The 24,573-nt window shown below is 39.8% G+C and overlaps 2 protein-coding genes across 12 annotated transcripts in view; one reads left to right on the plus strand and one right to left on the minus strand.

Moving 5' to 3' along the window:
• LOC141771154 (MAP/microtubule affinity-regulating kinase 4-like) overlaps window positions 1–17,493 on the minus strand; it is a 71,510-nt gene extending 54,017 nt beyond the window's left edge. For 4 of the 9 annotated variants that reach the window (XR_012594683.1, XM_074641122.1, XM_074641125.1 and 1 more), the window contains exon 1: window positions 10,819–11,748. Coding sequence is in view for 8 of the 9 variants with exons in the window: in XM_074641122.1 (XP_074497223.1) it covers window positions 10,819–10,866 (48 nt within the window). In the remaining variant the exon portion in view is untranslated. Of the gene's footprint in view, window positions 1–10,818; window positions 11,749–17,436 lie in introns of those variants that run through there. The other 5 variants (XM_074641124.1, XM_074641130.1, XM_074641127.1 and 2 more) reach the window with 2 other exon arrangements.
• A 745-nt stretch (window positions 17,494–18,238) lies between these two features.
• Window positions 18,239–24,571, plus strand: LOC141771155 (uncharacterized). Of its 3 annotated transcripts, none has more exons than XM_074641132.1 (3): window positions 18,239–18,937; window positions 20,133–20,360; window positions 21,885–24,571. In XM_074641132.1, exons 2-3 carry the CDS (start codon window positions 20,145–20,147, stop codon window positions 23,772–23,774), a joined length of 2,106 nt encoding a protein of 701 aa, XP_074497233.1. In that variant the 5' UTR covers window positions 18,239–18,937; window positions 20,133–20,144; the 3' UTR covers window positions 23,775–24,571. The 3 variants fall into 3 exon arrangements, with proteins under 3 accessions (XP_074497233.1, XP_074497232.1, XP_074497234.1); XM_074641131.1 differs by lacking the exon at window positions 18,239–18,937 and adding an exon at window positions 18,948–19,276; XM_074641133.1 differs by lacking the exon at window positions 18,239–18,937 and having other exon boundaries at window positions 19,847–20,360.
• Window positions 24,572–24,573: the final 2 nt, after the last annotated feature.

Genomic DNA, 24,573 nt, shown 5'->3' on the forward strand with positions numbered 1-24,573 from the left:
ATCCGTCGTACTTAGTGAATAAAGTAATACAGTCTGATTAAATCAATTCTGGTCGAAAATATAATAGAGTGAATCTGCAAGCGATTATTATCCAGCATCAGTCACGAGAACACAGAAAAAGCCACAAAAATGATCATTGTCTATAATCACACAGAAACCTCATGATAGCGGGGCTGCCTCCGGAGCTCAAGGCTCGGATCTCTTCCACCTTCAGGTCCGACCACATAAAACCTTTCTGTAAGTCACAAGTATTCTGTCTTACACATATTATTTTAATGTTGATTTCTGATTTGACAAAGCCAAAATATTACGCAAACCTTACTCAAACATTTCAGCAATAACACTTTAACAAAGTCCCACCACAGCGGTGTCACCACCATCGTGTTTGGTTTACTTTTATCGCAGGAAATTATCAGTTTTTTGCAAAGAATATTTTTTCATGACTATTTTTGTAGCACTTATTAGAAAACAGAAGGTGGAGAGTAGCAGGAAATGTGGGAGTGAAAGAAATACATGTATAGAATTAGAAGAGGGTCACGCTGGATCGAAATGTCTTTGAATTTCACAATAATTAACAACCAAAAGCTGCTAATAGAACTGACTTTCTTTTAGAGGAAGTGCAAATGACAGACTGTTGCACAAACCAAAATCAAACGATTTTCCACCGTTTGTAGTGAACATGAGCTTTCTAACGCTTCTTAATAATCTGTAACTACTACTACTACTATGCTGCTTCTGCTTTTATATGGAGAAAACTTGCGGACGGCTCAAGCAACGCAGCAGCTGACAGACTCATTCAGATTCCTACCAATAACCATCGGACTGAGAGTCAGACCAGTTTGTAAGGCTCCTCTCATGTACTGTATATTTCCCCGGGGCAGGTTCAATTGTGTTGTTCTTACTGTACTGGAAGCGCAGTCTTCTGTTCTACATGCCAAATACAACACCACTAGTAGAGGTACCTTTCAGAAATCTCACTCAAGAGGATCCTCATTTGATTCCCTCATGAAACTTGCAAAGTCTGCATCTCTGAAATGTTATCATGGCTTGGAATGGGTTTCTCGGGCCCTGAGGTCAGGAAACTTGCTCCAACACTACAAAAAAAAACACTGCAGTTCATGTAATAACATGATAATCACCACGGTTGGAGTTTTTCATGACATTAAACAATCATGGAGGTTTCTCTCCTCAGCCTGTTAAATGCAGTTATTAGGGGCTTAATTCATCATTAAATCAACTTGAATGTGAACATTTAGAGGATATCAAGCACCCTGTGGATGTAAGGCTGCATTCAAACCAGATCAGGCGGCCTGCGGCAGTAAAGTAGAAACAAAAATCGACTTTTTCGAGAAACGCTGCAGTAGCCAATCACGTAACCAGCGATCCAGAGCTGTACAACCCAGTCATGAGGAAACAAAAGACGTTAATCGGCGCAGTTAATGGGCCATTAAAGTGACTCTCCCACACCACCACACAACCCTGCTGAGAATCGCCGCAAAGCCTGATCTGTTGTGAATGCAGACGAAGGCAGGCTGACACTAACTTTAGATTACCTTGTTTTTTATGTAAGTGGTAATACACAAGCCGATATCACACCAAAGTGTGTGTAAAAGACCCACCGGTTCACCAGAGGACAGCGTGTCAGTCAGTGTCACATTTTGCATCGCCGAGGTGGGAATATTACACGCGTGTATGAAGGTGCAGTAGCCTACCAGCAGGGGGCAACAAAACCACTTAGTTAGGATAGTGTGTAGAAGGTAACACGCGAGTTGGGGAAACCAATAAATAAGTTAAGGTTGACCTCGAAACTTTAAGGTTGATCTTGAATAGTTATGGTTAGGATAGGTCATCGGGCAGCAAGTCTTAAGAGAGTTTTTGCAGATTTCAGATCAGATTTTGCAATTTGTGGGTTACCTTCTAAACACTACCCTTAGTTAGGTTTAGGAAAAACGTTATGATTTGGTTTAAACTAAGTATATAAACTAAAATACATACAGAAACAACGTAACATAAGTACAGAAAACACGTGACAAACCTCACTAATATCACTTCCGAACAAAACATCGGTCTCAAATACTATGTGTCCTGTATTTGTTGGACCCGTCCAGTCCCGCTCGACATAAGCAGTCTTTCTCTTCTTTTATTCCACGTCATTACATTGCAGTCAGTACAGACTACATGGCATTAAAAAAATGACACACCTAAAGGAAGAAGGTCGTTCCTATTACACGCTTATTGTTACTTATTATATATATTATCATACCATCCATGTGCCTTTTCGTGCGATTGGGCTGTAATACACAGTACAGTACAAGATGTCCTATATAAACAATAAATGAATGAATGCCACCATGATGCTCCCTTGGTTGAATCTTGGAGTGGTTTTAAAAAAAAGAAACAAAACCGTCATGATTTTCTTAACTTCTGTCAGAAAATGTCTAAATATTATTGCCAACATGAGCCAGAGGACACAGCGATGAAGAGGACAAACGACCCAGCATTGTGGGTTAAAGGCTCCTGCCTCCTCCCTCCTCCAGTCTGACATTATCTGGCTCCAGTATGCAAAGTGTAACTGGATTCCTCAGTCTGTACAGTGCACACACACAGAGATTCTTTCTGTTTGCCTCTCTGGATATCTGCCACGTTACTCAGCATATCATTCACTGCAGGGCTGTGATCATCAGAGCAGGCTGAGTAAGGGTCAGATTTATTCTGTTTGGATCAACAGCAGCGGATTAGAGAGCTGAGTCACTCCTTGGCTAGACCTCGGTTTCTCTCTCCGTCTCTACACAGACGGATTCTTCTCTCTGTAATGATCTGGTCCATAAACCCACTGCGTGCTCGGAGATGTACATTTTCAAACGCCTCCACAGACTGCACAAAGAGACTGTAGTTTAGGCCGTCATTTCTACTGGTAATAATAACAATGTATAACTGCTGTGATGGGATCCTAAAATGAAGACTGACGGGGCAGTCAGATGATCAGACAAGTTGTGAACAAGCCCAGTTTAGCTAATTTATCAGAGCACTTTCTTTACAGATAAAACAAAGAAATGAGCACACCCATAATGTCTGTAATAATGACTCACTGCACGCAACCATGGGAAGCACAGTAGGTCAAAGCTGAACCAGAAAGTCTGTCAGTTACTCCAAGTTTGACTGGCTCTCGGCTTGGAAAGGCCCGAGGTGAAGGTGGCTCGCGGCTCAGGCCGCGAGCTTTGCAGCACCCGTCGCCCAGACCTCGCTGCTTCCCGGAGTCATGGCGCTCGCTGCGCCCTCTCTCCCTGCGAGGAGGGACGGGGTTCCCGGCGCTACTGTCAACCTGGGGCGAACTATCCTCAGTGCGTCAGAGGTCTGTGGCGATGTCGGCAAACCACTTGACCCGTATTGAAACAATGACCCCCGCCTTGTTTACCATGCTTGGGTGTGACTTTTTTGCCGCGTCATCACCATTCATATCTATACAACCAATGCGTTTATGATTCATTTGTTTACAAGATCACAAAACTGTGAATTTTGCCTTTTAAAAAGAAACAACGAATGGACTTCAAGAATTTTGGGTCACGGATGATGATTCGACTGATTGGCTTTCAGGGGATTTCTAAACATTACTGAATCAGACAACTAGTCGCCTCTGACACATGCCATTGGTGTTTACTAGCACAAGTTTTTACCCTTTTACTCTCAATTTGCTCTCCAAATCATATTCATAACATTTGAGTGAAATCCTCTCATTCATTTCACTGCATAATATGCATTCAGCACCTTCCAACCACTCCCTTTTCTAACCTTCTCTCAGCTCACACTCTTTGTTTCTGTCCAGTCTGCCAAAAACTGACAAAGTCTGCAACAACCTCTCACAATAATTAGTTTTCTTCCTCGTGCCCAAAGCAATTTGTCTGAAAAGTCAAGCCATGGTGAGGTCCGTCGAAAAACTCTTTGTGAAAACAGACCTGCTTGGTAATATCTGTTAAATGAAATGTAATGGTTGGTTTTGCTTCACAGATGAGGATTAGTGCAGTTCCTCTCACTAAGTGGTTGAAACAAGTCATTTCCATGTTAGATATTTTAGTAAACTAGTGTTTGAAAATACGTCTTTATTTGTTTTGAAACAAAAATGTTAAGGGGAACCAAGACTGTTGGCCAACAAGGTTTTGCTGATTCAGATCACAGTCCGTCTGCTGCAGGAAGCCATTAAGACGTCACTGTTAGAGGAAGTCATGACACAGCAGTCGACGGCTCCTACAGTGTACTACCATCTCTCCTGCCATTACACATTTGATAAAGCAGCTAAATGCTAGTATTGAGAAAATGACCATATCTCAGGCTCTGTGTCTCTGCTTCTCTGCTAAAGACTCTCTCTTGTTGCAGAGCTCCTGTCTGCGGCAGCTAATGGACAAAAACAGTGACAGCTGTTTATGATGCAACATTTCCTCTGGTTAACAAGAACATTACCACACACACACACACACGTGATGCTGTCTCTATCACATACAGCTTCAAAACAACATGAAACATGAAGTACAAGTACACCGCTAAGGGACTCAGCTTTCAGGCAGTGGCTACAAAGAAAAGCTGATGAAACGTATGTAGGCACCATATGGATACTTCAATCTGTTATTTATGCAAAACAAGTGGCATGAATGAAAAAAAGGTGTGTGGAAATGCAGACAACTGGAGTTTAAATTTCTACAACTTAAGATTTGTAAAAGATATATATATATATATATCTATATCTATATATATATAGATATAGATATATATATACACACGGACATCGCCATTATAATCTTCATTCAAGCTTCATAGAACCTGCAGAGCTGACTACACAGACGCAAACACACTTAAAGAGACTGTATGTAAGTTTTTTCGGGTATAAATGTTTTTTAATCGTTTTTTATTGCCAATGTGTGAACAGGTTGTAAACTAACCTAAATATTAGACCTTCCATGACTTCCTGAGTTTCCTCTATCAGCCTGTAGACTGTGTGAAGAATGTAGGACTTTTTTTCCAGGAAAATCCAACGGATGCAACATCATCCGTGCTAGTGAGTGCCTTTATTGCCAGCTCCGCTTACAGGGCTAACAGTGTGGCTAACAGTGTGCAACCATAGCTAACGTTCGGTTAGAAATGGAGTCCACCAAAGCCAACAAACAAATGCCCCCACCACAACTCAGACTCCAACACAAACTCCTCGGCTGAAGCAGGAAAAGTTAACACTAGGATCAACATCGGCCAGGCCTTTGATTCATGGAGGGACCTTTGCTTGGTGAGCTATCATTACTGCCAAGCATGTGAAATATATAGTGATATTGTGCTTTTAGCTGGCTAAGGTTGCTAACGTTAATCAACATGATGCCTGTCTATCCCGTTCAGTCTCGTGTGTGTCTCCTCACTGTTTTGACCGTTGCTCGTTCGCGTCTACGTAGTGCGAGCACAAGCGCGAGCAACAGGACGCTGCCTGTCACTGGTGTCACTGTTAACAATTTCTCATTCTTACATTGAGTCCCTTTAAGATTTGTAAAAATAAATACGGACATTGCCGTCATAATCTTCATTCAAGCTCCATAGAGCTGCAGAGCCGACAAGATACTCACACTACAGACGCAAACACACTTAAGGTAACAGGTAGAGCAGATGTTGTACCTGCATGGGTAAACTGCAGCAGCTCAGGCCCGAGGAGAGACGCTGAGGACAGAAAGCCGACACCCGAGAGCCGGGCAGCAGAAGAGCCCCGTTACACAATGAACACAACGGACCGACTGTGTGCTCCGACTGTGAGCCTCTCAGTGTCCTTTATGCTCGTCAGCCGCTTCGGTTTTGTAATTGTGTGTATCTGTGTGCGATAATATGCTTGTCTGCAGGGGACTGTGTGTGTGTGTGTGTGTGTGTGTGTGTGTGTGTGTGTGTGTGTGTGTTGGGCAGTTAACAGGGGCTCTGTGAACAGTGTCATCCTTCACACGGTAGCCTGATCTCCAGAAAACGCCACCTGTTCAGCACCGGTCGCTGACCAACCTTTTAACCAGAATTACATAAAAGCTGGCAGGAAAACAATTTGTGCTGACATGGCAGGTACATTTGTATTATATGCCCATAAAGTTTAATAAATAAGAGTTTAAGCAACACATTAAGATTTGGCCTCTTTCTTTACCCTGCATGGGATACTGGGTTCCTTCCATTTGAACCTTCAAAAAGCCAATTCTGATTTCATTTTTACATTTGGCTGGCTTTAGAGATGCATTTGTTATCTCGATTAGTTGTCAACTATTAAATTAATAGTCAACAATTTTGATAATCAAATAATCATTTTGAGTAATTTTTTAAAGAAAAAAAGTCCAACTTCTCTGATTCCAGCTTCTTAAATGTGAATATTTTCTGGTTTCTTTACTCCTATATGACAGTAAACTGATTATCTCCGAGTTGTGGACAAAACAAGACATTTGAGGACGTCGTCTTGGGCTTTTTGCAAATTGATGACCTGGGAAATTATCATTATTTTTCACCATTTTCTGACATTTTATGGGCCAGACAACTAATCGATTAATCGAGAAATTATATGACAGATTAATTGATGATGAAGATAATGGTTAGTTGCAGCCCTAGCTGGTTTACAGAGAGATGTTAGAAACTGGACAGCTAAAAGGACTTTACACAAACACACACAGTCATACAGTATATATAGAGTTGCTTATAGAAAATCGTCTCGCTTAGAGATACATTATGTAATATCAGAGGGCAGAGCATGTGTCAATCCACAACAATTAAGCAGAATAAAGACACTATTTCCCGAAGCAGGGAAAGTAAATACTGAAATTCCCCTTAAAAAGCTGCCACTGCTGTGCTCTTGAGCAAGCCATTTACAGGAAGATCTGCTAAATCTCTTAAGCTCCTTTCCCAGCACTGCCCTGCTTCACATTCACACTTTCACAGCTGAATCTGCTCAGTGCTACCAGTTTGTCCACTGACAAGTATCACTGAAGCTACTGGGAGCACAGCGACCTGCTCATGGGCACCTTGGTAGTGGCTGTTAAGGCTAAACAGATGGTAACTCAATCACCTCTCCAGGGATTTAAGCCGGAAATGTCCCTGCAACTGGCCCACTTCTCTGACCTTTGGGCTACTGTTGCATCCATAACTCCAAAAACATTTCAGATGGGTTAAGCTAATACATGTAATAAGCAAAAATAGGTCATCGAATATCAACCCGCCTAATTTTATACATGGCTGAGTTGGCCTCAGTGAACTAGATGATTAAAAGCCTGGAGCTGTTTAATCGCTGGTGTGTTTCTAGGTGAAACAAACACCATCGTGTGGGACGTCAGAGGTGGACGCCAGCTTTCGGCTAACAAGTCAGGACAGCGAGCTCATGAATCTTTCGCTTGTCCGGGGGAACACAAAAGCCCTGCTCTGCCCCGCGGTGGCATACAGAAAGACATGCTAGGTTTTACTCTAAAGAACACACAGCTGTACATGTGCGCACAAGCACTCACCCACTCATACTACAGGACTTTCTTTTCTCTCTCAGACACACAGATAAAAGCTCATGACTGGCCCCAAGCAAAATAGTCTGTCTATTCCCACAGTACAGCAACAAAAAGCAGACATACATGCATACCTGCTTTATACTAAGGACCTTTGCTGACTATATTCCAGCTCTGAACTTCAAGCTTCACCACCACCTAAAAGGCTTAAGGTAGAGGTAGACCGATTTATCAGTTTGGCCGAATATATTGAGATCCACAGGATTTGATGGAGTCAGAAGTAAAAGGGGGTAACAAGAGGAGGAGAAGTGAGAGCCTGAACACCAGAAGAGAGGCAATGGAGGGAACAGAGAGTACGAACATGCAAATTGTGGATCCTGGTGTGAAAGCTCTGGCTGTCATGTCATCTGCTGTGATTGAATTATAACGCAGTGATAATGAAGACAAAAACCACGGGAGGATAAATATCTCGGGTGGAGTTGTGTGACGCCGTGTTTATGATGGTCTCTGTTCTGCAGGAGGTTATGAAACTACATCCACTGTCTTTGATTGATTGAAATAGCTCTTAAGCTAAGTGAAGGAGCAAGGTAAGACCTCAGCCTTGTTTGACGCCAGAGAGAGAGAGAGAGAGAGAGAGAGAGAGAGAGAGAGAGAGAGAGAGAGAGAGAGAGAGAGTAGCGAGATGGTTTCTTGGATCAAAATAGCTCAGATCAGTTGTGAGCATCTTAATTATATTATACCTTCCAACTACGGAAGTGCATATAGAGCCTGACAGTAACAACATGAGCACGACGAGCCATCATTCAAATGCCACAAACTGGCAAGAAGAAGTGCCAGAAAGCTGAATAGTTCAGAGAAAATGTCATAAGAGAACATATCACACAGTATTGTGGCCGGTAACATATCACAAGAAAGCGTACTGATCATTTGTCCCAGCCCTCTCATATGTAGAAGACGGTCTGTGCATGTGTGTGTTTGTAGAAAATGGACAAGGGCGGGTGAGGACGGGGTAATATGGAGGACCCCCTGTTGTTGCCATGGTGAGGTTGCTAACAAGAGTGGCTTGCGACTGAGCCAGCACAGCAATCATTCTGCTGTTCAGCTCTAAAGGAAAATAGTTTATTCCCTGCACTGCTTTTAGAAAAGATTCTTCCTCTACCAGCTTGGTCTCAATGCACCATAACAAGGAGGGGGACCTCACCTAAACATCACCAGTTCTGTTCTGGGAAGAGAAAAAACTACTGATTTCACAGCAGTGGGACTGATGTAATAGCTCGATAACAAGAGCATTAAATACTTGACAAATCTCCCTTAAAAGGTACATTTTGAACAGATAAACGCGATTAATATGGATTAACTACGGACAATCATGCGATTAAATATTTGAATCGATTGACAGCCCTAGTTTATTTACATGATTGCTAACTTGTCCTGCTTTCACAGTGAGAAAAAAAGAGTTCTGTCATAACCACGAGCAAACTTTTCACAGACATGAAACTGCATCTAGCATTTAATAGGCACAGTTATTGGTTTACTGCTCTGCTTTACTCAGGAGAAACTGTTTTATCACTCCTGCAGTTACGAAACAGGAGAAGAGAGCGCCATCTCACAGTAACCACTAAACACCATGTGGCAGAAAAAAGCCTGCTCAGTATTTGAATAGTGATATTGTGAAAAATTTAAGTAACTGGAAAGGGAGTTGTCATGACTAAGCTTCTTATTGGAATAAAAAGGCTCCATCTAAACGCAGCGTCACTTTTTTGGAGTCCTACATTAGGGTGTGGCCTGACATAAACTGTCCAAACCATCCACAACACGTTCATATAAAAAGATCAAAAATACCTCATGGATTTTGCCACCTCTATAAGTGTTTCTGGTTCCTGGAAATGGCCAATAAACACCTAACTGTTAGGAGCACGGGCAAAAATCACACGGCAAGGCTGGTAAGGAAAGGTGGCAGCGTCTCTCATGGGACTCAAAATGAATACAGTAAATGCCCCTGAGCTTATAGGGACCTAATGTTTACATAACGGTTTTCATCTGGTTTACTATTCAAAACCTACATTACAGCCTTGCAGCCAGGACAGGAAACTACATTTCAGTCTTTTGGGTTAAAGTGTCACCACCCAAAATATGCCGTAAATTCAACACACTCGTCCGCTGTGGTAAAAGGTCAACGTGAAAAGCCAAAGCTAACACGAGAATATCACGAGACACAATACACAATCTAAACACCACATTCAGGGGCTGGGATTTGTGACGACATCCTTTAAATATCCTTTTAGGACGGAAGTATTCTGTATTTTGTCAGCTGCTGCAAACCGGAAGTAGCTCTTTGTGAAAGCTTCAAATCCCAAAAGGAGTATTTCAGGCTGCTAGGGTTGGTGCACGCTAGGTGCCCTTGAGATAAAAGGTGGGGATTCTCTGTGCAGCAGCACTACTGATGTCAATATGTGGTGAAGGGATATTAAAAGAGAGCGAGAGAGAGAGAAATCCTGTAATATGCTCAACTCAAAGTCCTCCTGTCTCCCCAAAAAACCCAGACACTGTGTCTGCCACACAGACACACACAGCAGGACAAACCAGGCTAGCCTGACACAGCAGATTTTGCATTATTGTGCTGCTGCCTTTAGGAAAGGGGTGGGGGGAGACAAGGTGAAGAGCTGGAAGTGAGGTGATGGTGATGGAGATGGAGATGGAGGAGCAGAGAGAAAAGGAGGGTGAGGGTGTGGAGAGGGCTGGGTGGGCTTGCATCAGATGCATCAATTATTGATCAGCTGAGGACAAACATGCGCAGTGAAGACAGGATGAAAGGAGGTGGAGGTGAAAGTCTAGATAGATAATCTTTTTTTAAATGTGTGCATGTGTAATTAATGTAATACACACGACTCCACATCTCCCTCCCCATGTTCTCCATCCCCATCCCCATCTCCATCCTGTGTGTCCAATATCAACCCAATTGATCAGCTGAAGACAAACATGTGCACTGAAGACAGGGTGAAAGGAGGTGGAGGTGAAAGTCTGGATAGATCTTTTTTTAAATGTGTGCATGTGTAATTAATGTAATACACACAACCCACATCTCCCTCCATCCTCATCCTCATCTCCATTCTGTGTCCAATTGCAACCCAAATGAGCTGGGTGGAGATTAGTGTCGCCTTGTTTGATTGCAGCTGCTCTTTGCACATGGCAGACTAATCTCAGGGGGGTTTGGGAGGGGTTAGGGTTATTATAATAATAATAATAATAATAATAATAATAATTATCTTTAGCTACAAAATCTGTTCCTGAAGGTGATATATAAAAAACTGTATTTTTAAAAATGATCTATACTTACATGATCTGGGTTCCTCTCATTCCCAGGCAGTGCTGTGCGTAAAGACATCTTCGTCGTCCAGGAGATTATTATTATTATTATTAATAATAATAATATTTATAATAATAAATAAAGGTTTGTGTTCAGATTGAGTTTAAAAAAAACCACATACAATCCTCATTGTCACAGTCCCTGAAGGCAGCACAAGACAGTTAAACTGATGTGTGAAGATGCATCCAGCTCATGTCTGTCTGGTGTTGTTGGTACCAACACAGAACCAGACTGAGCAGAACCACCGACAGTCAGTTAGCTTCTCACTTTCCTGGACTCTATCGTACCATTTCGGCGGTTTGTTATATTAAACAATCCCGGTGGTCACCAACGGTTAACCGTTAGAAAGGGTTTTAATAAACAGCCGTTAGACCACCGAGCTGAGAGGAGAAAAACAGGCTGTTTTAAGCGTCAAAACGACGGCTCCCACGGAGGAATAGTCACGGAAACACAACCGGGAACCGTCTGAGAGCACATTACAAGACAACCGGAGAAGAATTGCGGTTGAATTGGAAGAAAGAAAGCAGCGGATCGGATGTGCTCAGCCTCCTCCTCTCAGTCTCCGGGTTTTCCTCTCCGCCCTTTAACGCCTCTCAGTCGGGCGGTTTGGGTTCCAACGGCTGCTTTTGGTCGCCCGGATGAAGATGAAGATGGGGATGAAGATGAGCAGCAGCAGCAGCAGCGGCGGATACACGGAGATATTATGTTCTCTCCGGTAATTCTGCGACGAAAAAGAAAGAAAACGGGAACCCCCCCTTTCCTCCGACCTCCCGACAAAACAGCACAGTGACAAGAGAAAGAGGGAGGAGAGGAGGAGAGGACGTCAGCAGCGGTGAGAAGAGAGAGAGAGAGAGAGAGGCACAGAGAGAGAGAGGTAGAGCTGCTGCTGCTGCTGCGTCGGTGGCCTCTCTCATGATGCATTCAAGGACTCCTCATTAAATCAGTTTCCAGAGTTTCAGAAATCGTTTGTGAGTTAAAGTCACAATTTGATAACTGAAGGAAGACTGTTTTGCATAAACATAAATAGTAATAAAAGGGGGCAGTTATAACTTAATTTCATGACAAAATCATCTGAATTTAACCTCCTGAAAAAAACAACTGAACACCAATCTCTTTCTCCTAATATATCATTATCGCCCCCTGGTGGCTAAATTATTTGAAGGGAAAAAATAATATTTTTTATTGAAATATTGTCATTTTTTTATTATTATTATTATCATTATTATTATTATTATTACACCCCCCAATTCAAAAACAGATTAATTTAGTTAGTTAGCTATCTCGTTAGTTAGTTAGTTAGTTAGTTATTTTTTACTGTAAATTTTTCTATTTCATAAATTGGATTATTGACTTTTGCGGTACTTGTTTTTTTTTTCTTACAATTTTTTTTATGCTCCTGGAAAACAACTCAACTTATTATTTATTTATTTACTTATTTTGCATATTTTTTTTTGCATATTTTTATATACATTTTTATTGTCATTTTTTTCTATTTTCTATGTATGATTCTTGACTTTTGCAAAAAAAACTCAACTTATTTACTTACCTTCAAGTACTCCTCATTTAATCAATTTCCAGAGTTTCGGAAATCGTAACTAACGTTTGCTTGTGAGTTAAAGTCACAATTTTGACTTACTTTTGACTTACTTACTTACTTTTTAAACAGTGATAAAGGGCGTCTGTTATAACTTACATTTCATGACAAAATCATCTGAAGAAAACCAACTTGAACACCAATATCTTTCTCCTAATATATTATTATCGCCCCTGGTGGCTAAGTTATTTGAAGTGAAAAAAATATTGTCAGTTTTAATTATCATTATTATTATTATTACTATTATTATTATTACAAACCCCGATTTAAAAACAGATTTATTTATTTAGTTAGTTAGTTAGTGAGTTACTTAGTTACATAGCTATTTTTTTTTTTTTACTGTAAACTTTTCTATTTCATAAGTTGGACTCTTGACTTTTGCGGTACTGTTTTTTCTTACTATTTCTATGATGCTCCTGGAAAACAATTCAACTTATTATTTATTTATTTACTTATTTTGCATATTTATATATAATTTGTTATTGTAATTTTTTTCTATTTTCTATGTATGATTCTTGACTACTTTTCTTATTGTTTCTATGATGCTCCTAGAAAACAACTCAACTAATTATTTATTTACTTATTTTGCATATTTATATATAATTTTTTATTGTACATTTCTTTCTATTTTCTATGTATAACTTATTTACTTACCTTCAAGGACTCCTCATTAAATCAGTTTCCAGAGTTTCAGAAATCGTTTGTGAGTTAAAGTCACAATTTTATAACTGAAGGAAGACTTTTTTGTATGAGCATAAACAGTAATAAAGAGGGGCAGTTATAATTTCATTTCATGACAAAATCATCTGAATTTAACCTCCTGAAAAAAACAACTGAACACCAATCTCTTTCTCCTAATATATCATTATCGCCCCCTGGTGGCTAAATTATTTGAAGGGAAAAAATAATATTTTTTATTGAAATATTGTCATTTTTTTTATTATTATTATTATTATTATTATTATTATTATTATTACACCCCCCAATTCAAAAACAGATTAATTTAGTTAGTTAGGTATCTCGTTAGTTAGTTAGTTAGTTAGTTGGTTAGTTAGTTAGTTAGTTAGTTAGTTAGTTAGTTATTTTTTACTGTAAATTTTTCTATTTCATAAATTGGATTATTGACTTTTGCGGTACTTGTTTTTTTTTTCTTACAATTTTTTTTATGCTCCTGGAAAACAACTCAACTTATTATTTATTTATTTACTTATTTTGCATATTTTTTTTTGCATATTTTTATATACATTTTTATTGTAATTTTTTTCTATTTTCTATGTATGATTCTTGACTTTTGCAAAAAAAACTCAACTTATTTACTTACCTTCAAGTACTTCTCATTTAATCAATTTCCAGAGTTTCGGAAATCGTAACTAACGTTTGCTTGTGAGTTAAAGTCACAATTTTGACTTACTTACTTACTTACTTTTTAAACAGTAATAAAGGGCGTCTGTTATAACTTACATTCCATGACAAAATCATCTGAAAAAAAACAACCTGAACACCAATATCTTTCTCCTAATATATCATTATCGCCCCTGGTGGTTAAATTATTTGAAGAGAAAAAATATTCCAGTTTTAATTATTATTATTATTATTATTATTATTATTATTATTATTATTATTATTATTATAACACCTTCCGATTTAAAAACAGATTTATTTAGTTAGTTAGTTAGCTCGTTAGTTAGTTAGTTAGTTAGTTAATTAGTTAGTTACTTAGTTACTTATTTATTCAGTTATTTCTTACTGTAAACTTTTCTATTTCATAAATTGGATTATTGACTTTTGCGGTACTTTTTTTTTCTTACTATTTCTATTACGCTCCTGGAAAACAACTCAACTTATTATTTATTCATTTACTTATTTTGTATATTTATATATCATTTTTTTATTTCAATTTTTTCTATGTATGATTCTTGACTTTTGCAGTATTTGTTTTTGTGTTTTTTGTATTTTCTCTTACTATTTCTATTATGCTCCTGGAAAACAACTCAACTTATTATTTACTTATTTTGCATATTTATATATAATTTTTTACAGTACATTTTTCTATTTTCTATGTATGATTCTTGACTTTTGCAGTACTTTTTTTTCTTACTATTTCTATTATGCTCCTGGAAAACAACTCAACTTATTTACTTACCTTCAAGTACTCCTCATTAAATCAGTTTTCAGAGTTTCAGAAATCGTAGCTAACGTTTGCTTGTGAGTTAAAGTCACAATTTTATAACTGAAGGAAGACTTACTTTTTCGACAGTTTTTACATAAACATAAACAGTAATAAAGGGCGTCTGTTATAACTTAAATTCATGACAAAACCACCTGAATTGAACCTCCTGGAAAACAACTGAAAACCAATCTCTTTCTCCTAATATATCATTATCGCCCCCTGGTGGCTAAGTTATTTAAGGAGAAAAAATATGTCAGTTTTAATTTTCATTATTATTATTATTATCATTATTATTATTATTATTATTATTACACACACACACACACACACACACATTTAAAACATATTTATTTATTTATTTTTTACTGTAAACTTTTAAATTTCATAAGTTGGATTCTTGACTTTTGCGGTACTTTTTTTTTTTTTTTTCTTACTATTTTTATTATGCTCCTGGAAAACAACTCAACTTATTATTTATTTATTTATTTATTTTGCATATTTATATATCATTTTTATTGTAATTTTTTCTATGTATGATTCTTGACTTTTGCAGTACTTGTTTTTGTAATTTTTTTCTATTTTCTCTTCTCAACTCAACTAATATTTCTTTCTCCTAATATATCATTATCGCCACCTGGTGGCTAGCATCATTTCAAGAGAGAAAAAAATATGTCAGTTTAACATTCTTCTGTCTTCTATTATCCTTCTTCTTTTTCTAGTATTATTATTATAATCCTCTCTTCCCTGGATTTACAAACGGATATATCTTGCATATTTTTATATTTTTTATTTTGTTTATACACTTTTTTATTTTATATGTGTAGTTCTTGACTTTGGCCACACTTGTTTTCTCTTTTTCTTTTCTCTTACTTTTTTATTTCTCTTACTATGTGTATTGTTATGCATCAAAATACAGAGTTAAATTCCTTGTATGTGAAAACCTACTTTGCAATAAACCTGATTCTGATTCAAATGCATCACCACATGTTTATACTTTTTTTTAATTTTCAGAAGAGCTTCATATTACAATTAAAATCTTAAAAATCCTGAAAACCTGCATTAAACACAACACTTTATTTTCCCCTTTGGTGCTTTTCTTTGTCTCCTCAAATTATCAATTTGAATGGAGATTCAAGATGTTCATGATATATGTTGATATGTGCACCCAGGCCAGTACAGCTCTCAAATAGATGTGTTTTATGTTTCTGTTTTTGGTTTAAAAAAACAAAAAACATCACAATATGTCCAACAGCATCAAACACAACATCCCTCAGCCACCCTTCTCCCCATGTTCTTAAAGACACAATCACTCCATTCACACAGACATGCAGTAGTGTGTGTTCATGTGTGTGAGAGAGACATTATGTCACCAGAAGTTTGTGTAGACCTCCTACCAGGAAATCTCAGCACATTAAAGACAATTCAACCAACTCTTATTCACAACTTACAAGAGTAATCAAACAGCAGGCCTGATTAGCACAGCTGGAGGCATCAACGGCACAACACAGTGGTATACAGTATATCCCATGTTGTAGCTCCTGATAGCAGTTTTACATTTCAAAGTTGAGAGTCGCATATATTGAAAACAGCAATGACAGAAAAAGAGATTGATTTGCAGCACTATTAAAACAGCAACCCTGTATGGTAAGGTGACTTAGCAGTTAATGAAACTGTCGTCAGCCTGGAATATGAGGGATCAACTCCACATATCCGTGGTGTATCCTTGAGCAAGTGAAGTGTCCTTGAGCAAAACACGAGATCTCTAGAAGCTGAACAGTGTGTAACATTTTGGGGGATCAATTAGCAGAAATGGAATATAATATTCATAACTATGTTTTCATTAGCGTATAATCACCTGAAACTCAGAATATTTGTGTTTTCATTAGCTTAGAATGAGTCCTTCATATCTACAGAGGGAGCGGGTCCTCTTCACGGAGTCCGCCGCCATGTTGCTCCGCCATGTTTCTACAGTAGCCCAGAACGGACAAACCAAACTCTGGCTCTAGAGAGAGACTTTCACGTTTTTACGTTACAATGAAGGCCACCGTAGTTCTTGACACGCTTGTGAAACTGTGATAACGTGAACCGCAGAGTGCAAAACTGTGGTACCGCCAGCCACCATCTGACTTCCGTTGCTCCTAAGGATGGCATCTGAGCGAGGCAATCGGCGTTACCACGGTTTTGCACTCGGCAGCTCACATTTCTGCAGACTTGGAAATGGGAGGAGTGAGCGGAGAGGTACTCAGTGGGTTGCAATCTGCAACCACACCACTAGATGCCACCAAATCCTACACACTGCACCTTTTACATAAACTTAACATGCCCTCTTTAACACCTTATTTAGAATATCATTTTATTGCAACAAAGCTCAGAAGCTCAGTTATTACTATCACTTCAGATTTTATGAATATGTATATTTCAGTAAAATGTGAATGATGTATCATGTGTATCATATTGATCCATTACTAACTTAAAAGATGACTTTCTCTCTCAGAGTGGTAGCTTTGGATTACACTACAGCCCAGAACTTTTATTTTATTTTGATTATTCTAAAAAGTTAAATTCTATATATATGCAGAAATGGCCAGTAAAGTTTTGAATCTCAGAGTCAAGGCGTGATTCATGAAACCAAGGAAACCAAAACCATCAAACCCAACACTCTGCAGAGCACAGTCTAATCCTCAGCTGGCTCACCTGTCCTCTCACTTCTCATAGGCCTAACAGGTGGAGAGAGAAGAGCCCTATAACTCATCAGCATGCTTAAAAGCACAGGTATATTCACATCCTTGAGTACATGGATTCATGCACAAATTAGAAGTCTTACCTGGACTGATCTGGACCTGTTGGAGCGAACCCAGGGCCTCATCCTTCCCACGTTACCCCTACTTCCTTGTTATGACTGAGACCTTCAGTGACCTGGACCCCCCTCAGACTGAGAGACTGATAGTGGAACTAGTAGGTGAGCGACAGACGAGCAGATTCACTGTCATCCCTCGGAGAGCAGAGGCAGAGAAAGAGAGAGGTTTGAATGCTGCTGCTGCTGAAACGGCGAGAGGATCGATGCTGGAAAGAACAACTGGAGCAGCGGTCCATATTTCCATGGATTTTAGAGCTTGTTCTGAACACTGTGTTACAGAGTACACCGGCATCATTAGCATCACTGTCCGGTCAGCTGTGTGTAAACCAATTAGAGGGGAAAAAAACACTGGATGTGGAATCGTCAATACAACTAATGGGCTATGGAAAAGGAAGAGAGGGGATGGGTGATGTTTCTGTTGCTTCCTACATTTGAGGGTTAGGGTTGTGTGTGTGTGTGTGTGTGTGTGTGTGTACAACAGCTAGTGATTTGTGCTGATCTGAGTACGTCAGCAGGGATTGATCCAGCCAGTGGCTCAAGCTGACCCAGAGGACATCAACACACAACCAACACACATATTTGTTTACTTAAAGTGGAGGAAACATGATGCAGTGCCCTCTAGGGTGCCCTTAAAGCTGAAGTAGGCGAGGTTGGAGCAAATATGATCAAAAAAAAGTAATTTTTATAAAACGGTCGCTATATCGTGACAGTAGTACAGAAACAGGTAACCTGAAAAAAAACCTGTCCTTACAGATTTCACAGACCAGAGGAAAACAAGCAGTAAGAGCTGATCTGAGGTCTGCTGTCCATCTGCCGTCTATGAGAGCTGGCTGTAAATCACTCGCGAACTCCGACCAAACGGTCAAACTAGGCAGCGCTGATCAAATATGAATCAATACTATGTTACGTTAATGCCTATTTCTCTCCTCAGATGTTTTCAGAATCATCTTGTAGTGCACGGTTTAGCTGTAAAATGAGAAAGTTTGTGACGCCGCTGCCATTGTAAAATCTGGTGAAGGAACGCCAAGTACCGGTCACATGACCAGAGTACAGCCAATAGGAACGCTCTCTCTCAATGAAATGACCTGTGATTGGTCAAAGTCTTCCCATCACGGGCTAGATTTCCTAAAGCCTGAAAACAGAGCCATGAGGAGGTGCAGAAGTCTAGTTATCTCTCAGAACACTTGAATTACAATATGCTGAAAGGTTATTATGGAATTTTTGCCCAATGATGCCAAAAATATACTGCCTACTGACACTTTTAAATGGAGAAATCATGATAAAATGCCCCCTAGGGACTCCTTCCAGTAGAGAAAACATGATGCACCCTCTAGAGTGCACATTAAAATTGAAATGTGCGATGCAGTGGATGCATCTGGTGCCTTTTTTTATTTTTCACCCCTTAGTCCTGAGTCCTGAGTCCACCACGGTTCCAAGATATCTAATAGATTACCTGTTAAGTGTATGGGTGAGTGTGTGTGTATCTGCATTATCAGACTATTTTTTAAACAACGGGCTGCTGTATTATTATGAGCCTGTTCCTTAGGTCTCGATTTCTCTTCATCCGTTGATGGACTCACTGATGTGGTTTGTCAGGGTGCAGTGGGGAGTTTTCTGTCTCCGTCTTTATGCAAGATAGAAGAAACTGTGTCGTGCAGTCGGGCTACCACATTGGTTTGGTCTTTTCATAACTTCCTCTGCAACATATAAAACACGGCATCCTGCACAGTCAAGTATAAAGACAGTCTGCAAAGTCAGCTTTTTAACAAAAGAACTTGAAACTTGAAGCACTGCGTTCTCATCAGTGGTAAGTTTTGATTTAAATGAAATTACAATGTTATAACGAGAGAAACACTTAAAAATGATTTACTGAATTGACGATTGAACAGTTTTAACCACACCCAAAAACATAAATCTTGAAGCTATTTAATTTATAATTAATACTGTTTACCCGTAAATAACCAATGTCTTCAAAAGTGTTGCAAAAGAAATATATGTATACAGTATATATATGTTTATATAAATAGATTTTATTTTATTTTATTCTTTTAAATATATATATTCTTTTTACTTGTGTATATTCTTTTTATTTATTTATCTATTTTTTGTATATAATGTGTTTTTCCTGTATCTTTACTGGCTTATTTTATATTAATATTAGGTTTGTTAAGTTTCTTTGTACTGAGAATGTTATTATTGGGGACGTTTGTGAATGTTTGTTCTGCTGTTGATGAACAAAAAAACAATAAATATAGTATTGTAAAAAGAAAACTCTTAAAAAAACTAATTATTATCAATCAATGTATTTTAAAAATGTTTGCATTTCTTTCAGGAATATTAAGTTCATTTATCTTACTAAATTGAAGCCTTCATAAATCAGCAAACTATGATGGTTCAAGGAATACAACATGCAGAATGAACAAATAAAATCTATTCAGAATACATATTGGTCCAAATATTATGGAGAATAGTTTTAACTCAGTGATGCCTATTTTTCTTAATTCTCTGTCAGATCTTGTTCTCCAAAACCAAAGCAAACAGTAAAATGTGAAATCATATTTTCAATTAAATACAATGACCTAAAGTTAATAATTTTGGGGGTTTATAAAACACTTTGGAATGGAACAATATTGTACTGTTTCATGCTTCATGTTTGTTTTCAGCCGTAGCCGACCATGCTGGCAGCCTTAACTTTGGCCTCCCTGAGCCTCTTGGCGTGGGCGTCCAACCTCTGCCCGCCAACCTGCCAATGTCTCAACAACCTGACCAGTGTAGCATGTCAGGAGAAAGGACTGGCAGAGATCCCTGAGCTGCCAGAGGGCACGGAGGAGCTGTACGTCTCATACAACGAGATCCTGGAAATACCCAGTCGTGGGCTGGAGAGGCTGCAGGTATGAAACATACAGCAGCCTGGAAACTGCGCTTTGTGTGTGAGGCTTTTGAAAACGATGCAGCGCCGCATCGGTTAGAGACTCCTGCATTAGGAAAGTCCCCGCTTAAATTTTCAAAGTGTCTGTCTACTGGTGATATCCCACAGCGAGACAGTGCTGAATTGAACTTTCATTAAAGAGCCATACTGGTGGTTTTCCATGGTTTCACATATTGACTATTAAATGTCAATTCTCATACCATAGTGAATGGAAACCAATGGCTGTCTACCTACGTTTTCGAGGGAAACGTATTTCCTCACCGATTACAGTCACTTTTAAACCTTTTTAAACTGTTGTAAATTGAAACAAAACAAAACGCAACAAAACTACTTGATTAAGTTTAGTAAAAAAAACAATGATTTGGCTTAAGATGACTATGTTTGTTATGTTATTAAGCTACAGACGTAAGTTAAAATAAGTTGACTTTTGGTCTCACATGGGACACCACCAATTGCCGTCTGACTTCCGTTGCTCCTAAAGTAGTGTTATTATAGTAAGGATGGCCTTTGAGCCAGTCTTGGAGTACTCAGTTGGTTGCAACCACGCCACTAGATGCCAGCAGATCCTACACACTGTACCTTAAAGTGTAAACACGACAATGACTGACGGGACCAGGTGCCAGACAGCCAACAAAGACTCCAGAAAATTACTTGCAGCCAAGAAACAATCTGGCACATAACCCCCGGTAAAATTGTGATTTTTTTATGGATTAAATGTGCAAAAACAAAAATGACCATTCCATTATTAAGTGAAATTCTGCTTTTCAAACCAAATTTCTGGCCCGTAGGCTAATCTCTTCTGAAACAGACTTAAAGGTGCAGTGTGTAGGATTTGGCGGCATCTAGTGGTGTGGTTGCAAATTGCAACCAACTGAGTACCCCTCCGCTCACTCCTCCCTTTTCAAGACTGTGATAACGTGAGCCGCCAAGTGCAAAATCGTGGTAACGCCATCCTTACCATAATAACACAACTTTAGGAGCAACAGAAGTCAGACGGCGGCTGGCGGTACCACGGTTTAGCACTCTGCGGCTCACGTTACCGCAGTTTCACAAGCGTGTCGGAGAACTACGGTGGCCTTCAGGTAACATAAAAGCGCAAAAATCTCTCTCTAGAGCCAGAGTTTGGTTTGTCCGTTCTGGGTTACTGTAGAAACATGGCGGAGCAACATGGAGGACTCCGTGAAGAGGACCCGCTCCCTATGTATATATGAAGCGCTCATTCTAAGCTAACGAAAACACAACAGTTATTGGTTTCAAGTGATTTTACTCTAATAAAAACATTGTTATGAATATTATATTCTATTTCTGCTAATAGATCCCCCCAAATGTTACACACTGTTCCTTTAATGCCCACCTGAGGCAACTCAACTCAACTCTACTTTGATGTATTATCTTACACTAATTATCTTTTCTATGATATTTCTTAAGGATTAGGCTGTACATAACAGTCTTTCACTGTCTTCTCTCCTTCTTGGATATTCTGTAGGTCCTGGACCTGACAAAGAATCAGATGAATGCCTTCTTCTTCCTCAACCCGGTTTGGCCCAATATGACGAAGCTGTCTAAGCTCTTCCTACGCAACAATGAACTGACATTTCTAAACCCCGGTCAGTTCCTAAACTGCCCTGCTCTCACCTTACTGGATCTGAGTGAGAACCAGATTGAATATCTACCCATTGGATTCCTCCGCGGATTAGCTAATCTGAAGACGCTGTATGTGAACTTTAACCAGATTCAAATGTTACAGGTTGGTGGATTGGAAGGAGCCTTCGCCCTCACTGAACTCCACCTTAGCCATAACAGTATAACAAGGATAGAGGAAGGTGTGTTCAAGAACTCCACTGTGTTGGAGAAACTTGTTCTCTCCAAAAACAGAATCACAAGTGTGGACGAAGCCAGCTTCAGAGGAGCAACAGGCCTCCAACAGCTTGACCTGAGCGGCAACATGCTGGTCACTGTTCCAGCTGAAGCACTGAGGGATGTCAACAGGCTCCAGTATCTGTATCTACAGAAGAACAGCCTCACCAGTCTCCCTGAGGATTGCTTCTCCTCATTGGGCCTGTTGGTTCATCTAGACTTGAACAACAACAAGCTGACCACTCTGTCTGAGGGATCACTGAGAGGTCTGACCATGCTGAGTGAGCTGGACCTCAGTGTCAACCTCATAGATTCTCTTCCCTCAAAAGCATTCAACGACCTGACCAGCCTTGAGTTACTTGATCTGTACAGGAACAGACTGACATCTCTGCCCCAGGAAGTATTCAGTAACTTGAACAACCTGCGAGAGTTGCAGCTGGATAGCAACCAGATCTCTGATGTACCAGTTGGCGTATTTGATTCGCTGTCCAGACTCATCGAGCTACAGCTGTTAAACAACCGCATCCTGGTGCTCCACCCTGCTCTGTTCAACAAGCTCAAGTCACTTCAGAACCTTGACTTGGAGAACAACGCTCTGAGGCACCTTCCCAAAGGCCTTTTCCACAAGATGAAGGCCCTCAAGGAGATACACCTCGATGGCAACCACATCAAGTCTCTACATCACTCAGTCTTCCACGGTTTGGCGAGAGTCAGTTCGCTGAAGCTCTCTCGCAACCATCTCACCTCTCTACACCCAGACCAGTTCAGAGATCTTATCGGTTTAAAAGAGTTAAAGCTAGATGAAAACCACATCGCTAACCTTCCTACAAGCCTGTTCATGAATCTATCGAATCTGAATACACTGGATCTGGACAGCAACCATATCGCAGAGCTTTCTCCTGATGACTTTGCAGGGCTGACAAGCCTTAAAGAGCTCAAGTTGAGCTTCAATCAGCTCCGTGACATCCCGTTCGACACCTTCTATCCCCTCCTCGTCCTCCGCAAGCTCCTGCTAAAGAACAACAGCCTGGATAGTTTAGACCCTCAGCTCTTTGCCCGACTTTCAAAGCTAACAGAGCTCCACTTGGATGGAAACAAGCTGGATCGCCTGCAGCCTGATGTGTTTCAAGGACTTACGAACCTCCAGAAATTGAGTTTGAAGTCCAACCAGCTCAGAGCGGTGGAGAACGGGACTCTGGAGCCTTTAAGAAACCTTGGCGCCGTCTATCTGTCAGGTAATATGTGGGACTGCACCTGTGCACGTATTCTCTACATCAGCAGCTGGGTCAACATGCACGGAGACAAGCTCGGAGATCAGCCCATGTGCTTCTTCTCCTCTTCTTCCTCACACTTAACTGAGGGTGCACCACTCTCTCAGGCAGCTCTGTCTCCGCTGCTGTTACACGATCATTGCATGACAAGTGCAGCGAGTGGCTTGTCACCTTCATTTCCTCTAGAAATGCTGACTCTGCTCACGATTTCTCTCATAGCTGTCGGCCGCCTGCCACATCCTTTGTAGTGGTTTTGTGCTCTCTAAACTTTCCTTCCCGTCTTTGCTTTTCATGTCTGCTCTTGATTTTTAAGTATAATCTCAATATACTGTAAGTTTTAATATGTATGAATGTATTCAATTGTGTAAATCAAATTAATTCAGGGAGAATTTGCGCTGGAATAATGTGATAATGCAAAAGTGCAAGATAGATTTGTCAGTATTAAAGGTGCAGTGTGTAGGATTTGGTGGCATCTAGCGGTGAGGTTGCAGATTGCAACCAAGTGAAGCCTCTCCCGCGTGCCGAGTGTAGAAGAACTACGGTGGCCGACACGCAAACGTGAATGTCCCTATCTACAGCCAGTGTTATGTAGATAGAAAATAACACATTCTCACTCCCGACTTGTCGAATACCGCCGCTTGGTCAGTGCCTCGGCATCGGAGACCGACGTACCTCTCTTGCGTTACTTTTGGACAAACCAGGGACGGCGTGTCATTACACACTCATTACATGCATAGTGTCCTTTCAAAATAAACTTCTGTTTTCACAGGAAGTGAAAGGCAACACAACCAGTTAGTTAGGGTTAGGAAACGGCCGTATAAACGGTTATATTCCATTTCTGCCAATCGATCCCCCGAAATATTACGCACTGTTCCTTTAATAGAGTTCTTGCACGAATAAGTGGTACAGCTTACATTTTGAAGGGTTGAGCATGTGTTCAGTGAAAACTGGCTTGATGACAGGAGTATACTGACAATATACCAGTCAAAATATTTTAAGCTTCTTCCAATGCATTATGAAAGTCAATAAAAGAAGAAAAAAAACAAC

This window comes from Sebastes fasciatus, chromosome 7 (genome assembly GCF_043250625.1).
Source record: "Sebastes fasciatus isolate fSebFas1 chromosome 7, fSebFas1.pri, whole genome shotgun sequence".
Taxonomy (NCBI): Eukaryota; Metazoa; Chordata; class Actinopteri; order Perciformes; family Sebastidae; genus Sebastes; species Sebastes fasciatus.